The 18598-nt window shown below is 40.5% G+C and overlaps 1 protein-coding gene across 1 annotated transcript in view; it reads left to right on the top strand.

Moving 5' to 3' along the window:
• NBAS (NBAS subunit of NRZ tethering complex) overlaps positions 1-18598 on the top strand; it is a 427776-nt gene that overhangs the window by 305140 nt on the left and 104038 nt on the right. The window contains exons 43-44 of the mRNA XM_062208974.1: positions 1827-2077; positions 3144-3478. Of these exons, the coding sequence (XP_062064958.1) occupies positions 1827-2077; positions 3144-3478 (586 nt within the window). The remainder of the gene's footprint in view (positions 1-1826; positions 2078-3143; positions 3479-18598) is intronic.

Below are 18598 nucleotides of genomic sequence, written 5' to 3'. Positions count from 1 at the left end.
ATTTTCCAAGCAACTAACCCTTTATACTTGCTGTTCCTTGTAGAGGCTTTGTGCTTTCTTGCCTTGATAATTTGGTTCACATTGTTTCTGCTTTATTCCTTTCTACAATACCTCCAGTAAGTCGCCCCCCGCCTTACATTATCATTGAGTTCTACTGCCTCTGAAGTCATAGCTTTTAGTGACCTTACTGTTAGTTGAAATGTATTTGTGCTCTTTGTCAGCCCATACTATTGTTTTGCATTGTTATTTAACTCTGAGTATTTGCAACTCAGCTATGCTTTCAAACCTGGATGAGGGTTCTATGCTGTTAATCTTTGCAACTGCCCCAGTGCTGAGCATGGTGCTTGATATGGAGGGGAAACCCAATTTTTTTACTTATCTACTGTTTGGCATTTATAAAATATGTGTTGAATGTTTTTCTTTGTATCACATACTGGTCCTTGGAATTGAGAAACTAAAGATAAAGAAGTAATACAAAAAGATAAAGATGTAATACAATGTATGGCATTAAGCAGCATTGTCTGGGAGTCAGATGGGATAATAAGTAGTTAAACTATGTTATTAATATAGAGTGAAAGGATATCTAGCATGTGCCAGTAGTTGGAGGAGGCAGTGGGGGAAATTTTTATAGACTGGGGACATACTTACAAAGAAGAATATTTTTGTTAATATTTGAACTCTGTGATAATGGAAAAAGAAGATTTCTCTTGAAGTGAAAATAAAAAATCATTTTATTGTAATTTACTTGATATTTTGGTTTGGAGATTGTCCTTATTATCCAAAGTAATATCTCATTCTCAGAAAAGTTTTAAAACTCTATTAATAATATCTTTATCTACATAAACCAAAAGCATGTATGTTTTGGCACTTTCTAAAGTGATACTTATGCTAAATAGTGTATCATTTTTCAGAGGAATAACTAAAGTCTTGTGAACCCAAATTTGATGAATCCAAAGTTCTTATTTCCTGCCCCCCGGTGTTTTTATTGCTGTTCTGAGAGACCTGGAAGCTGGCCATTTCTTTCAGTGTGGGGGCTGTCTCTTAAAATTAGGCAATATGAGACTCATACAGTTCAGTGGCTTTTCACTAAATCAGAGACTTCTGTCCAGGAAGCACAGAACAAAACTTAACACTTTCCTTCCTCCTAGGTAAAGCACAAACTAACCAAACATGATAGTTTAACCTTTCATGACTTTCAAAAATTACATTACAAAAATGTCTAAATTGGGATGCAGGTAGTAAGATGCGTTTTATTCAAGTGCCATTATAAAAGATAATGTAAGTGAAAGTGTGATTACTTTTTGTTTCCTATTTTAACCTCATTGTAATACAGTATCAAATTTGAGTCTATTGAATATCAGCTCCAGACTCCTGGATGTAAAACTTAGGCCTAAAATTTTGTGTTTTCTTCCCTTTACCTTTTCCTGAATTCCTGATATAAAAAGATGGCTTACATTTTTATAAAGAAGTACACATTTTCAGCTTTTCTTGTGAGATGAAGAAATGATTTATGATGGGAGTGGACAGATCTGGATTAATTTCCTAGCTGGGAAGCACCGAGCAGCTCTCCCAGCTGCAGTAATGTCCGCTTCCCGGATGTGCTGTAGGCTCGCGGGAGGTGACATGAAAGTTGTGTAGTGCAGTTATGGGTCCTGGCACATGTTTCTTTCCCTTTTTATAAGCTAACTGAGAACCGGTGGTTTACTGTCTTTGATTAAGCAGGAAGAGGGACCTATGATAAATACTCTTTCTTACTAGGTTTAAAATAGTTCTTTTGCTAATAAAGGCAATAAATCTAAGCAGAGTTTTTTGACTCTTAATTTCAGTTTGTCCACAGTAGAAATTGAAAAGCGAGCCCAAGCCCTTCATCTCTTTGAGACTTTGAAGACGGATCCCGAAAGCTTTCACACACACATGGTCAAATACATTTATCCCACTATTGGTGGCTTTGATCACGAAAGACTGCTGTATTATTTCACTCTCCTGGAAAATTATGGCTGTGCAGATTTTGGGAAATCCGCTATCAAACCAGAAACCCACATTCGACTCTTGAAGAAATTTAAGGTAGTTGCTTCAGGTAGGATGATCATTTCTTTGCTCAAACTTATCTTTTTTGAAAGTCTAGGGTTTAATTTTCTAAAAGCCATCATGTGTATGCATGTGACACAGAAAGTTGAAGCAAATTCATTTTAGCTATTATCTTTCCAACTCCTTCACTCACTGTTGAGGAAATCAAGTATTAGTAAAAATAAGAAGCCTACTGCAAGGCACGCAGTGCCTTATGGTAAACCTGGCACTGAAAATCCAAAGTCTTAGACTGCTGCCTCAGAGACTTTCCCCCTGTTCCCATCGGTTATATTATATTTAAGTTGTATTAATATCATAGTGTGTTATGTACATAAAATATAAAAAATGCATATATATATGGATATATGACAAGGCTTTACAGAAGATAGTCTGGCAGAATTTCATGTCATTGGAGCCCATATGTTTAAAATGTGTGAGGAGAACATGAAATAAGAGCATTTGAATCATTGATAAATAGTGGAAATCTTTAGAATGGTATCTTTATGCTCATAGCTAAGAAATTAAATACTTTAATACCTCTTGAATATTCATGATGCTTTGTAATATATAAGATACTTTCAAGCCTGCGTTAAATTGATACTAGGAATTGTGAGAATTTATTTCAATTCACCGGTTGGTTACTGAATAATCAAATTAGACCCTGGGCTAGACACAGAAGAGCAGGAGTCAGATTCATTCCCTGCCTTCAGGTAGCTGGTGAAATGCCAGGTAAATAACAAATTAATGTAATGCAGTTTGGTGAGTATATTGGAAAATGTTGGTGTTCTGGGGAATTGAGAGGCAAGGAGATATTGCCACCTCCAGTGTACACATGAGAGAACTGAGGCACACAAAAGTTGTGTATGGGATTACACAGTTGAATAATTTTCAGGTTGGAACTAGAATTCAGGTCTTCTGATCCATTCCACTGAAAACCTGAACTGTCCACTACTACCAAATGATGAATATTCTTAGTCAGCCATGAAGTGGGCTGTGTGTGTGTTTGAAGGCACCTGGGTGAAGGTTTACACTGGAGTGCCACTTCCGTGTTTTCTCTGTTCTATTCTTTCTGATAGGCCTTGATTACAAAAAGCTGACGGATGAAAATGTGAGTCCCCTTGAAGCCCTGGAGCCAGTTCTTTCAAGTCAAAACATCTTATCTATTTCCAAACTTGCTCCCAAAATCCCTGAAAAGGATGGACGGATGCTTTCCCCCAGCTCTCTCTACACCATCTGGTTGCAGAAGTTGTTCTGGACTGGAGACCCTCACCTAATTAAGCAAGTCCCAGAGTCCTCACCGGAATGGCTCCATGCCTTCGACATCTGCATGAAGTACTTTGATCGCCTCCACCCGGCTGACCTCATTACTGTTGTGGATGCAATGACATTTTCTCCTAAAGCTGTGGCCAAGGTAACCAAGAAAGTAGTTTAAAGTAAATTGAGCACTTTAGAAGAAATTAAAATTGCTTTTCAGTTCTGTAGATTTTGTTTTTATTTCTTTTTTGAAATAGAAAATACTTGTAATTATTTGTTTGGCTTTTTTTTTTAAGTGAGTATGAAGTGTTTTAATTAGAAAATCAGTTTCCTCTGTTGCAGATTTACAAATGGTCTCTCTGACATGCCTCTTCCTCTTCATTTTTTTAAGATTTCTTTACTTGAAAGGCAGAGTGACAGAGACAGACAGAAAAAGAAAGATCTGTTATCTGTTGGTTCACTCCCTAAATGATCACAATGGCTGCAGCTAATCCAGGCTGAAGCAAGGAACCCAAAAATCCATCCAGGTCTCCCATGTCAGTGACAGGGGCCCAAGTACTTGTACCATCTTCTGCTGTTTTCCCAAGTAAATTAGCTGGGATAAGGATTGGAAGACACACAGCTGGGATTCCAATCAGTGCTGCGAGGTGAAATGCAAGTGTTGCAAGGAACCATTTAACCCGTTGCACTACAGCACTGTCTCCTGACATGTTTCATTGTAATTGACGTGTACATTTGATGCTTGCTGTAGTTCTCACGGTTTGCTGATATAAGGTAAATACCACCTCCTTTTCTTTCCAGCTGCCTATGTGAAGGAGCTCTGGTGTCCAAACCTGCATTCGGACCCAGGCTAACACCTGAGCTTTTGTTACATTGAGCCCTTAAAAACTTTGGCATGGACATCATCCAGCATACAACCTGGTGATGGGATTGTCTCGCGGAGTACATGTCCCATTGTCCTGTGTCTACCGCATGCTTGGGGCTGAGCCCTTTGACTGGATCCGAATCCTAATTCCCCAACTAGGTGTAATTTCACTCGGAATGGATAATGTGGAACTTTCTCGTCCCCTTTCTATCCTCCACCCAAACCATACTGCTCTCAAAAGCAGGTTTCTCACTGCACAGACCCGGGACAATATCTCTCGAAAAATCTTGTGGCTCACTTGGTTGGTCCTCCACCTGCGGCACCGGCATCCCATATGGGCACCAGGTTCTAGTTCTGATTGCTCCTCTTCCAGTCCAGCTCTCTGCTGTGGCCCGAGTGCTTGGGCCCCTTCACCTGCATGGGAGACCAGGAGGAAGCACCTGGCTCCTGGCTTCAGATCAGCGTAGCTCCGACCGTGGCAGCCATTTGGGGGGTGAACCAATGGAAGGAAGACCTTTCTCTCTGTCTGTCTCTCTCACTGTCTAACTCTGTCAAAATAAATAAATAAATAAATAAATAAATAAATAAATCTCTTGGCCTTTTGTCTCAGCTGCTGAATTGTGTGGCCTTAGGAATGCCTTTTTTATCTTCTTTTGCCATCTCTGGTGCTGTCTTCCACAAAATCAGCAAGTCTGCCCAGCCCTCTATCGCAAATGTTTTTATTCTAGTTGATTATATTCTGAAGATGAGGTAGTTATAAAGAATTGCAAAAGTTTTGTTTGGGGATTGGTACAGGGATAGGTTCAGAAATCTTTCAAGAGTACTACTTTTAACCAACTCAGATGAATAATTGTGGATAATTCATTTTCTATTGCTATAATAGAAAATAAGTAATTTGCCTAATTTTATTTTCAGTTTTGTAACCACTGCTATAAAAAGGAGTTGAAATCATTTTTGTTGTTTCTAAGGAAGAAAATAAGGATGATTTTAAAGGAATGGTATAGTATGTTTTGAAAAGAGTCTAAGTTTAACTATATGTGAACCTTGATATTTCCACTTGCCAGTTATGTGGTTTAGTCTCAGCAATCTGCTAGAGAAAGGAGCCGTGGCTGGGTAATCTCTGAGGTAGATACTGCTATTAGACCAGTTTATAGGTGAGAAACAGGCTCAGCCCAGCTAAGCTGGTCATAGAGGAGCCACCATTCTAACTCAAGCAGACTTACCCAGGACCTTCTCTCTTAGCCACTGAGCTGACCTGTTTCCAGGAAGTTGTAGAAAAGAAGTAGCTGTAGTCAAGGGACCGGAGCCAGTCCAGAGCCCAGAGGGAACAGGATGACTACGGAGTCCCAGAGGAACAGCTTGTTCTGTGCTGTTTGCAGAGGATGGCGGAGTCTAAAATAAGAAAGGCCAGGCTGGAAGCCGCTAACCTGGTAACGTATGCGAAGGGACCAAGCCCAGTGGGCAGTTTAAAATCCAAGGAAATGGCTGCTGAGCTGAGGACCGTGACCCAGTTGAAGGTGTTGTAGAGTGATCAGCCAGAAGGTGGAGAAGGCTTCCTTCTGCAGCAGTCTGTAGCCCCACTCTAGGCTGAAGGAGGTTTGAGATGTTTTAGGGGAGAGCAGGAAGGTTGAGTCAAGGCTGCGTGCTGATTGTGGACTTGTACATGGAGGTAATCAGACAGATGGAGACTTTCTAAGGGCAACCGTTTATTCGTGATTAAAGTTCGGAATTGAATGTAGAGATTCACTGAAAGTTTTACTGTAATTAATGATATTTTAAGTCAGGTTATTTTAAGTTATAGCATATCCCCACCACCTTAGGTTCCCAAGTTTATGCTTTTAATTTATGGACTCCAACTGTCAAAAAATGTGTGGCAAATTGTGCACACGTGTGTACTTTAAAGATTCATTCAGTTCACTTCTGAATTGCTGTCTTTTAAACTTAGAGGGTATAATTCAAGCATAGAAGCTTAACCTGCTGGGCCACAGTGCCAGTCCCACTCTTGTACTTTAGTATAGCTACAATATTTTTTCTCGTTTTATAAATTTACAAGGTTTTAATTTTCCATTAAGAGAGGAAATGTGTAAAATGTAGATTATCTGCATGATTGAAGATATATATATATGTATATATATATATGAGGGAGAGAGAAAGAATACAAAAAAAAATGAAACTCAACTGCACATGTCACAAGACACATTTGGAAGAGAACTCGCAGCTGGATTTGTCCAAAGTTGCAAAGCAGCAGGTGTTTCCACAGCTTGCACATGATGTTAAAAATGTAAAATAAGTGTGCATTGTTCATACAGTGTGCAGTTTACAGATGTGGATCCACATTTAATTCAGAACCAGATTTTTGAAAATAACTGGTAAGCTAATTCTAGAGTCTGTAACAAGAACAATAGGTCTTCAGGTAGTAGAATTCTGAAGGAGTATCCCCAGGGTTTGAATGGAGTCTATGGTACAGCATACCTGAGAAAGATTGTTTGCTCTCAGGTTAATAGTCATTCAGTTGCCATTTGTATTAGCAGAATACTCAGAAATTTTGTGTAAAATTTACAGAAAAATTAAGTCATGTAAGCAGAGACTAAATTTACAGAACATTAAAAAGTTTGTTTGAAAGGCAGAATGACAGGGAGAGTCAGAGACAGAGATCTTCCAGCTGTTCGTTCACTCCCACAAAGCTACATACCCCTGTCTGAGCCATGCTGAAGTCAAGATCCGGGAACTCCATCTGGGTCTGCCACATGGGTGGCAGTGGCCCAACCACTTGGGCTATCCTCCACTGCCTTCCCAGGTACATCTGCAGGTAGCCGGATCTGAAGTGGAGCAGCCAGGATTCCAACTAACACTCTGATACGGTATCCTGGTGTTGCAAGTGTCAGCTTAACTTGCTGTGCCACAGTGCCTGCCCCCTCATGACATCTGAGGTGATGAGTATGTAGGAGGGGAAAGGATGCAGATGTTGGACTCTAAGTTGTTTTGTTTTGGTGGAGTCAGATTAGGGTTGTTCTCCTATTGCCTGTCTAATTCAGCAATTAGAGACATTTTTATAGAAAGAACAGAGAGCAAATTTGTACATTTAGAATTCCAGGACAGGGGCTAGCATCGTGGCACAGCAGGTTAAACTGGTGCTTGGAACACCATCTCTTGTCCCCATATCACAGTGCCTGTTTGGCTGCTCCACATGTGATCCAACTCCATGCTAGTGTGCCTGGGAAAGCAGTTCAGACGGACCAAGTACTTGGGCCCCTTTGGAGTTTCCTGGTTCCTGGATTTGGCCTGGCATAATCTTAGCCCTTATGGCCTTTTGGGGAGTGGACCCAGTGGATGGAAGATTTTCTGTTTCTTGGTGTCACTTTCAAGTAAATAAATATTTGAGGGAAAAAAAAAAAAGCCCTATGTGATCACAGAATTTAAAAAGGCCTCTAGGCTCTTTGCAGGTGCTTCTTGGCCTGGAACTGAAAAGGCATTTACCACTTCCTTCCCGGGGCACCCCACAGGTACCCTGTGTTCTACCTCCCACCATTTGTGATTCATTGTGATTGTAAACTGTTGTTTCTGATGGGACCAGGTAGTCTCTTTTGGGTTGGGACAGAAAAATCAGGGAGAATCTCTCATGTAGTCTGACCTTCAAATGTCATTCATTCTGGTAATGAAGCCACCATTAGTTTTACTTTCACCCACCCTCCCTCCTTGTGATTCCCACTCATTTCTTTTTCTGCCTTCTGGAGCTAAGGAAACAGTACAAGGGCATCTCTGTTTCATATTCTTGAAATAAGCTACTGTTTCCTTCCAGACTATTATCTAAACTTTTTGACATAAAGATCTAGAAAAGTAAATCTACCTTAAAAGCCATGTTTTAATGTAAAAATAAAATATGTTGCCTAAGTGTGAGCCTCAGTCAGAAGCTTGCATTGCAGCTGTAACCTCAGGGCCTCTGCAGGGCTTGCACTGTCACTAAGGAAGGCAGTGTATCTTTCACTGTAATCAACAGTATCTGAAATCAGTGTAAAAGTGTTTAAATGATATGTATTACTTAATTGCATGGCATGATTATGACTTCCAGATGCATAAATGAAGTATATTTTATATGGGTTCAGATTGAATCATGATGTATTTAGGCATTAGCTATATTCCATCATAGTATGAAAGCACTTCCAAAAGTGTGTTGAAAAACTAGAATTAAAAGGTCTTCACCCTGTTGCATAATAGTTTTGAAAACCCATGTGTATCCATGTGTAGTCTTTTCATAATATGAATTTTCCATGAACTTTCTCAGAATCCCTTGTTTTAGTGGTGATGTTTATCATCAAACTATAAAAGGTATGCTTGCAAATACTGAACATTGAGGTTTTTAAAAAAATTACACTAAGACAATTTAAATCATTATAATGAGCAGTACATTTCTCATGAACTTGGAAATTTTTTGAGATACAGGAAGAGTAATGCCTTTTATCTGTAGTTCCACATTTCCTAGTATAGTATAAAATAGATAGATACTCTGAAAGTGGTTGTTTAAATAGTTAATTATTGGGGCTGGCGCCGTGGCTCACTTGGTTAATCCTTCGCCTGTGGCGCTGGCATCCCATATGGGTGTCAGGTTCTAGTCCCGGTTGCTCCTCTTCCAGTCCAGCTCTCTGCTGTGGCCTGGGAAGGCAGTGGAGGATGGCCCAAGTGCTTGGGCCCTGTACCCGCATGGGAGACCAGGAGGAAGCACCTGGCTCCTGGCTTTGGATCAGCACAGTGTGCCGGCCACGGTGGCCATTGGAGTGTGAACCAACGGAAGGGAGACCTTTCTCTCTGTCTCTCTCACTGTCTATCTGTCAAATAAAAAAAATTAATAAAAAAAGTTAATTATTATCATATTGGGTGGTTTTCAAACTTTTGATCTCAGTACGCCTTAATATTCGTGAAAACTGTTGAGGACCCCAAAAAGATTTGGCTTACATAGGTTTTACCTGCTGATATTTATCATTAGAGGTGAAAAATAAGAAACTAAAAAAATATTCATTTAAAACCACCAATAATAGACCTGTTATAGGTAGATATATATTGAGTAGTTTAATGAAAAATAACTATATTTCCAAGATAAACAATAAACAGAGTAGTAGCATTATTTACATTTGCTATTTAGCTTAATAGAACATAGCTGTATTATCATATTTATTTCTGCTTTCAATATGTTGTTTTGGCTGATGTAGATGAAGAAGACCCAGCCTCACAGATAAGGGTTGGAAAGGAATGCCCTGAGACTGTTTCTGTAGCTCCATAAGGCAGCAACAGAGTGGATACTGTAAGGAGACCAGGGAAGGTGGGAACACAGTGGCTTAATTATAAATAGAAATGATGTTGGGCGTGAGCCATGTGGTGCTCATATTGGAGTCCCTGGTTCAAATCCTGACTGCTCATTTCAGATCCAGCTTCCTGCTGATGCACATCGTGGGAAGCAGCAGATGATGGCTTAGGTACCTGAGTCTCTGAAATCCACATGGGAAGCCCAGATGGAGTTCCTGGCTTTGGCCTTGTCTAGCCCTGGATATTACAGGCATATGTGGTGGGAACCAATGGATAGAAGAGATATCTCTCTCTCTACCTTTCAAATAATTAAGCATTTTTAAAAATAAAGGATGTTTTAAGGGAAGATTATCAAGATAAAAGGTTCTCAACATTTTTTCTTTTCCAAATGCAGAGAGGTAACGTGTTCCATCGTACTCAGTGGCTTAAAATTGCATTGAATCAGAAATGTCGTTAGTGCCAAATATCCAAGTCTGAACAGCCACGGTTTGTCTGTCAGTTGTTCTCCTTGTAAAAATGATGCTTCAGCTCATTGTTCAAACAAATGTATACTTCTATGTGCAGTAAAGTACTTTATGCATAAGTTGCATATGTTCACAAAGAATGTCAAAACACTCAGTTGAGCTTTTCCAGGATATCAGGTCAGTCTGATTGTCTAGGGATTGATTAGGCCAGTCTCCCTTCAAGAGGTTAACTGTAGCATGTGTTTGCATTTGAAGAAAGGGAATCCACCCTTTCATACTGTGTCTAAGAGATGGACTTGCTCTACTTATCCCTATCTGAAGTCTCCATACCTTCCTGCCAAGTGCACAGACAGATCTGCAGAGTACATACACATTGTTAGAAGGGCTGCCTCCTATTTGTGCATCCAAAGAAGTGGCTCCTAGATTAGTACTGCCCAATAGAACTACAAGACAAAGCACATTTGGGGCTTGAAACAATCTTGTAGGCATGTTTAAAAATAAGTTGTCCTAACGTGATCAAAATAAAATTTCTCAAAGGTATATTTTATATTTTTTTGTTTATTTTATTTAAGGTATGCAAGCTTCATGTATTTTATGTTTATAAATTTAGGAACATAGTGATTCTTCCCACCCTCCCTTCCCTCCCACCTGCATTCCTATCCTTCTTCCTCCTCCTTTTCTTATTCCCATTCTTATTTTTTACAAAGATCCATTTTCAGTTAACTTTCTACTTATAAGATTAATGCTACACTAAGTAAAGTATAAAGAAAAAAAACATTGTTCCTCAACACATGAGAGAAAGGCTATTCAGAACCATTGCATTGCAAAGTGACAATTTCACTCCTATAGATCACCTTTTAGGTGCTCTGTTAGTTACCACAGATCAAAGAGAAAATATCGTATTTGTCTTTTGGTGACTGGCTTATTTCACTGAGTATAGTGGTTTCCAGTTTCATCCATTTTATTGAAAATGACAAGATTTCATTTTTTTTTACCACTGTGTAGTATAAAATAGTGTGTGTGTGTATATGTATATATATATATATATATATATATATATATATAATAATTTCTGTATCCCATCAACAGCTGATGGACATCTGGGTTAATTCCATATCTTAGCTATTGTGAATTGAGCTGCAATAAACATGGGGATACAAATCACTCTTTCATATGCTGATTTCATTCCCCTTGGGTAGATTCCCAGGAGTGGGATGGCAGGATCATATGGTAGGTCTATATTCAGATTTCTGAGATATCTGCATACTGTCTTCCACAGTGACTACAGCAGTTTATATTCTCACCAGCAGTGGGTTAGGGTGTCTTTTTCCCTACACCCTCTCCAGCATTTGTTGTTGATTTCTGTATGAGAGCCCTTCTAATGGGGGTGAGGTGAAACCTCATTGTGGTTCTGATTTGCATTTCCCTGATGGCCAGTGATCCTGAGCATTTTCTCATGTGTTTATTGGCCATTTGAATTTCCTCTTTTGAAAAATGCCTGTGCAAGTCCTTTGCCCATTTCTAAACTGAATTGTTTGTTTTGTTGTTGTTGAGTTTCTTGAGCTCTTTAGAGATTCTGGATGTTAATCCTTTATCTGTTGCATAGTCTGCCAATATTTTCTCCCATTCTGTCTGTTGCCTCTTCACTTTGTTGATTGTTTCTTTTTCTGTGCAGAAGCTTCTCAGCTTGATGTAATCTCATTTGTCCGTTTTAGCTTTGATTGCCTGTGCTTTTGGTACATTTTTTATGTTTGTAACCAAGTGTATACATATGAACTCAAGTTCTAATCACTTTCAAATGCTCTGTAGTAACATGAACATAATAGATTTGCTTTCCTGGAGCAAAAGCCTGAGCCTTCTCCATGAAGTTTTACCACTGGAAGGACAGGAGTAGCATAAGAGTGTGATTTTGTTACAGTCTGATAGTCTTCAGGGAGAGGGCTAGGCATGTACAGTCAGTTTCTTCTCCAAGTGTCATTTATCATTCTTTCTCACCTGAAAAGTGGGAGATGAAAAGCGAGGTAGTACTTAACCTTCTTGGGACCCACATGGGAAGTTTCTTGCTTTATGAGCCAAGGTGAGAACTCCAAAGAAGGAGAAAATGGTTCCTTCCCCACATATGCAAATGGATGTAGCTAGCCATAAAGTATTAGAAGACTTTAGAGGTCTTATGTATTCTACATCACCCACTGTACATGGCATACAATGAAATAGTAAGAGCTAGTATTCATTGTTTATCTACGTACCAGGCACTGACTTGGCACTTTATCTCTAGTCATTGTCATAACAACCCTACAACATTGGTGTTGTAATCTCCATTGGGAGGTGCATTACCTAAGATTGGAGGTTAAGCAGTTTATTTAAAATCAGGAGTAAGTTAATTGTTGAGCCAGAGTTCCAGTCCTGGTCTGATCTACTCAGGTGTTAAAGGTCTTCAGGAAATGATCATGTATTTCTTCTTTAAACAGGCTCCTACTTTGTTCTGAGTCTACCTGTTCATTTATTGAATCTATTTATTTATTATTCTCTTACAAGGTATCCATATCCACCTGTTCATTTTGCACTCCTTTCTGTAACAACAAAGGAATGGAGCTGCTTCTACCTCAACATGACTACTCTTTATATAACGGGTTAAAACACCATGTATCCTCCCAGACTTTTCATCTCTGTTTCTTCTTTATTTCTCAAATAACATGAGTCTATGTTTTAATCACCTTCTCCTTGATAGTATTTATTTTAAGTGTTCCTCCTAAAAATATATTCAGTGGCTAAAGCAACATGAACTTATTGTCTTGCACTTCTGTAGATTGAATGTCAGACAAGGGTTTCACTGGGCTAAAATCAAAGGGTGATTAAGGTTATGTTGCCCCCTGGAAGCTCCACGGGAAAATCCACTTCTATGTTTTTTCCAGTGTCTACAGGTTGCCCTCTTCCCTAAGATAATGGTCTCTCTCCTCCATCTTCTCAACCATCAAGATTAAGACTCTCTGACTACCCTGTCTCCACATCTTTATGCCAAAGCCAAGAAAAGCCCTCCATTTTTAAGGATTCAAGTGATTAGATTAGGCCTACTGGGATAATCCAGGATTATCTCCTGACTCAGGAACCATGCCCTTGCTCATATCTGCAAGTCCTTTTGTATGTAAAGCAACATTTTCCCAGATTATAGGGATGAGCATTATGGGGGTCTTTGGAGGCAATAATTCGACCCATCTATACTTTCTACATATGATAAGGTTTTAGAGGCTTTATAAGCTTCATAAGGCTTTATAAAAGAACTGTAGTTAAGACCAAAATAGAAAAATGGTCGAAATAATTGATTCATCAAAGGTGAAATGTACTATCATACATACATACATTTTTCATATAAATAAGTAGATTTTAGTTTATTCAAGTTATAATATTTTTACTTTCATTGTGAATGAACTTATTATAATGATCACATTGATACTTATCAATGATTATATATGAAGGAAGATCGTTTGATCTTCATCATCATTTTTTTATTTTTTTATTTTTGACAGGCAGAGTGGACAGTGAGAGAGACACAGAGAGAAAGGTCTTCCTTTTTGCCGTTGGTTCACCCTCCAATGGCCGCCGCGGTAGGCGCGCTGCAGCCGGCGCACCGCACTGATCCGATGGCAGGAGCCAGGTGCTTTTCCTGGTCTCCCATGGGGTGCATGGCCCAAGGACTTGGGCCATCCTCCACTGCACTCCCTGGCCACAGCAGAGAGCTGGCCTGGAAGAGGGGCAACCGGGACAGGATCGGTGCCCCGACCGGGACTAGAACCCGATGTGCCGGCGCCGCAAGGCGGAGGATTAGCCTGTTGAGCCGCGGCACCGGCCATCATTTTTAAAATGGAAAAGATGTATGAGTATACTTCAAAGATCTCATGGGAAATGAAATTAAAATATATTTATTTTGGCATAAAAATACATGCAAAATGTCTTCAAAAAGATCACAGAAAATTCATATTACAGAAAAACTATGCATAGATTTCAAAATTGTTTACATTAAAATAAACTGACCTTTTAATTCTATTTTTCATGAATTCTTTGAAGTATCCACTTATGTCTAATTCACACTTGTCTTAAGGCACAACATTTCCAAAACTCCTATTTCTAAATGGAAAGTGAAACAATTGTATGTTAACCTGTTTTCCTCCTAAATTTTATGGTGATTTTTGTTGCTGTTATATATACTGATCTTAACTATGAAATTATTGTATTGATATTTTATCAGGGTTACAAGATAACTAACTGTTAAATCCTAATTTTTTATTTTATTTTTTTTATTTTTTGACAGGCAGAGTGGACAGTGAGAGAAAGACAGAGAGAAAGGTCTTCCTTTTTGCCGTTGGTTCACCCTCCAATGGCTGCCGTGGTAGGCGCGCTGCGGCCAGCGCACCGCGCTGATCCAAAGGCAGGAGCCAGGTGCTTTTCCTGGTCTCCCGTGGGGTGCATGGCCCAAGCACTTGGGCCATCCTCCACTGCACTCCCTGGCCACAGCAGAGAGCTGGCCTGGAAGAGGGGCAACCGGGACAGGATCAGTGCCCCGACCGGGACTAGAACCCGGTGTGCCGGCGCCGCAAGGTGGAGGATTAGCCTAGTGAGCCGCGGCGCCGGCCTAAATCCTAACTTTTTAAATCTTAAAATTAGTATTTTGGCCATTGATCTCTGGATTTGGTTTGTAATAATTTCATTCCTCTGATTCTGAACTAATTGAGTTTAACTCCAAACACTTCCCGGAAACGTTTATTTGAGGATCTTTGCATTGCTGTCATTCTTTTTTTTTTTTTTTTTTTTTGACAGGCAAGAGTGGCAGTGAGAGAGACAGAGAGAAAGGTCTTCCTTTTCCGTTAGTTCACCCCCCAATGGCCTTTGCGGCCGGCGCACCGCACTGATAAGAAGCCAGGAGCCAGGTGCTTCTCCTGGACTCCCATGTGGGTGCAGGGCCCAAGGACTTGGGCCATCCTCCACTGCACTCCCAGGCCACAGCAGAGAGCTGGACAGGAAGAGGAGTGACCGGGTACATTGCTGTCATTCTAAGAGCTGTAAACAAGTAGAAGGTGGCTGCCATCCTTGCCTGTGTGCACAATGCATATGCACAGCCAATAGACTGTAATTTAGTGAAAGAAGTTCTATTTGAGAGTAGTAATAGGTGCTGTGTGCACAGAGATACACAATACATATTTATTGATCGGCTTCTATGTGCAGGCATTTATTTGTTACTAATATTGCCTGATGCTGATTGTTTCAAGATTTTAAAATGGGCAGTGCTTCCCACTCCCATATGACCTTCAAGCTGGACTGTGTGTATCAAATTGTAAACAGTATCTTTCCATCTCTATAACTGAATACCTTTGCTTTTAAAGGAACTGTTTTCTTCTGTTTTCCAAGGCGAGAGTTTTGTCTGATAGGCGTATCTTGTCTTGACAAACATGCCAAAAGCCGGAGCTTAGCTGATAAGCGTGGAGGAGCAAAGCTGTAAAAGGATTGTTCTTTCCAACATACTGCCAAAGCACAGAAATCACGGGAGCAGGTCGGGAGCTTGAAGGGTGTTAAATACACCTTTGAAACTTGATATAATACATCTCACTCATAATAGATGTAAAACATAAACAATCCTAAGAAAAATGAGTTTTTTATGAGAATTTGAGGAAAGGAAAGCTCTTTTGTTTGTATTATATGCTCTTCAGAAGTCGATTATTTGTCATACTTGCCGCTCCCCACCCTCCCATATATTAAAGGTAAAAAAAAATCTGTAAATTCCTACATGATTTCTGGGTTTTCCCATTTGGTTTAGGATCTTCCTTTTTTTTTTTCAAGTTTCATGATTGCTTAATTTTTTCATTCACTGAACAAATATTTATTGATTGCTGGTATAAGTATTCTCTAAAATGACCTTCTGTGGTCTCTGCCTCCTACAATTCCTTAAATGATCTCTGTCCTAGAATGTGGCTGAACTTACAGATTTGCCTCTGTCCAATAATATACAGGAAACATGGTATGATGCCACTTCCAAAATTAGGTTACGAATTGGGGATCCTCCTCTGTCACTCTCTTGGATCACTCTCTCTGGGGGAATCTAGCTGCCAGGTACGTAAAAAGACCCATATGACCAGAGGCTGAGTCTGCTCAGAACTATGTGAATAAGTGTGCAAATGCGTCTCTTTCTTCTTCCCCACTTAGTCCTCTTGATACCGTTCTGCTTATTAATCATTTCCAATATTAATAAGCTTGTGGGCTTTTGCCACGTATTCAGAGAATTCTGAGTACTGGCTCAAATAGACGACAACATGGTTAAATTTTAAGGATTTCATTCAGTGAGAGAAATATGGAGGAGAGTGAGGGCTTTATTTAGGGGAGAAAGAAAAGTCTAGAAGCTAAGTTGGGTCTATACCAGGCAGAGAGCAGGCCATGAGCGAGCCCCGTGGAACAAGCATACAGGCAGGAAGGCAGAGAGCAGGCCAGGAGCGAGCCCCATGGAACAAGCATGCAGGCAGGAAGGCAGAGAGCAGGCGGCCGGATGGCGTGGGGTACCATGGGCAGCAAGCGCAGCAAGGGCAGTAAGGGCGACAAACGGGAGGGGCCCACCACGTGCCAGGCCTTTTATCCACTTCCAAGGGGAGTGACTGCATAGCCTGATGGGCAGGTGGGCGTACGGGTGGGCTCAGGTAGGGGCATGAGGTCACACCGGAGCATGGTGAAGGCGTGGTCTTCCAGCCAACAAATCTAATCTAAAGTATCCTATCTGCCTGCCTACATCACTCTGATGGAACTATAGCCCTGACCAGTGGTTTGATGTAACCTTGTGAGAGACTTTAATCCACTTAACTAAGCCATGCCCACATTGAGGATTTACAGAAACTTTGAAGCAATTTTGGATATTTTGTTAGATAACAGTGGATAACAAACCTTGTATGTATCAGGAGTATTCTCAGTGCTAGTTGTATAGCACTAAACAGGATAGACAGATATCTCTGATCCTAGGGAACGTACACCAGGAAGAGATGGAAACTAAACAAAATGATGACAGTCGGATGTGTGAAATAGCAATAAATACAGGTGAAGAATAAACCTGGGACAGACTTAGAGAGTGCAGAGCAGCAGAAGTGCTGCAGTTTGAACTAAGATGGTCAAAGAAGGCTTGACCAAGACAGGAAACTCCTCAGGGAAAGGCAACAGCAAGCTATTTGGTGACCAGAAGGATAGTGGAATAGGTACTGAAGAGTCCCTGCAGGGGGCATGCTGGGATTGTTTGAGGAACACAGAGACCAGTGTGGCTGAAGTAGAATGAGAAGGAAGAGTCATGGGAAGTGAGATCAGGTCATGGTGGTAATCAAAGGAGGGACCCGCCTGACAGGGGCCTTGTGTGAATGAGAAGCCACTGAGAGTTGTGATCTGAGCTGACATTTTCACAGGATCATTGCACCACTGTGTTGAAAAATATCATACGAAGTAATGGCAGGAGAAATAGGCTGCTTAAGAGACAGTTGCAGTCATCTCAGTAAAAGATGAAAGTGGTTTGGGTTAGAAGGATAGCAGTGAAAATTACAAGGAATGGCCAAATTCTGGAGAGAGACAGAGGGGTTGGCTGTTGGAGTTGATGTGGGGTATTAAAATTGATACGGCTTTTTGGAGGATGTCACCTTTGGGTAAGATAAGTGGACTTGTGATATTTTGCAACTACTTTCATTTTGTAATTATTTCAAAATAGATTTTTTCCCTTAAGATTGTTGTGGTTTTAAAGTATTCACGTTAAATTGTGGACAGGCATCTTACGATTTGAAGTTCAACAGAGAAGCAGGAGCTATAAAGAAAGCAACATGGAATTTCCAGTACATAGAGAGTACTTAAAACTAGGATGCTGGATAAAATTCCCAGGGTGAGGGCTGGTGTTGTGGCACAGTGGGTTAAGCTGCTTCTTGCAACTCCAGCATCCCATAAGAGCACTTGAGTTCCAGCTTCCCCATTTCTGATCCAGTTCCATGCTAATGCACCTGGGGAAGCAGCAGAAGTTGGCCTGAGTACTTGGGCTCCTGCCATCCACATGAGAGACCAGATTGGAGTTCCAGGCTCCTGGTTTTGGTGTGGCTCAACCCTGGTTGTTGTGGCCATTTGGGAAATGAAGCAGCAGAACGAACTAACTCACTCACTCTCTCTCTCTCTCTCTCTCTCTTTCTCTCTGAATAAAATAAAATCTTTACCAAGGCAGAAAGCAGGGGGAAAGGAGAGTGCATGGGAGATGAAGCTCTGGGCTACTCCAAAATTAAGAACTGAGGGTGAGGGGAACCAACCAAGACTGACAGCAGTACTTCAAGGTTTTTAAAAATGCTGCATATGTGAGAATTTTATACATTAACAGGAAAAACTTAGTAAACGAAAATAATGACATAAGAAGGAGAGGGGAGAATTTTTTGTGTGTTTGCTGACAATGGACGAGCCAGAAAGGCAGAAGGAGTGGTTGGCTTTCAGTAGGATCCCTATGAGTTTTCCAGGGCAGCAGGAGGGAGTTGGAGCTGATGGGCACACAGGCAAGCAGGCGGGGAAGGAGATGGAGAGATTCTTTTCTCTAAGCCAATGAGGAAGCGAAGAAAGAAAATAGCTTAGTGAGATTGGAAAGGAGGTAGGTAGCGCTGGAGATTAA

Source organism: Lepus europaeus, chromosome 13 (assembly GCF_033115175.1).
Source record: "Lepus europaeus isolate LE1 chromosome 13, mLepTim1.pri, whole genome shotgun sequence".
In the NCBI taxonomy this organism is placed as follows: domain Eukaryota; kingdom Metazoa; phylum Chordata; class Mammalia; order Lagomorpha; family Leporidae; genus Lepus; species Lepus europaeus.
The sequence above is the reverse complement of the archived record's forward strand: the minus strand, read 5'-3'. Positions and strand labels throughout refer to the sequence as shown.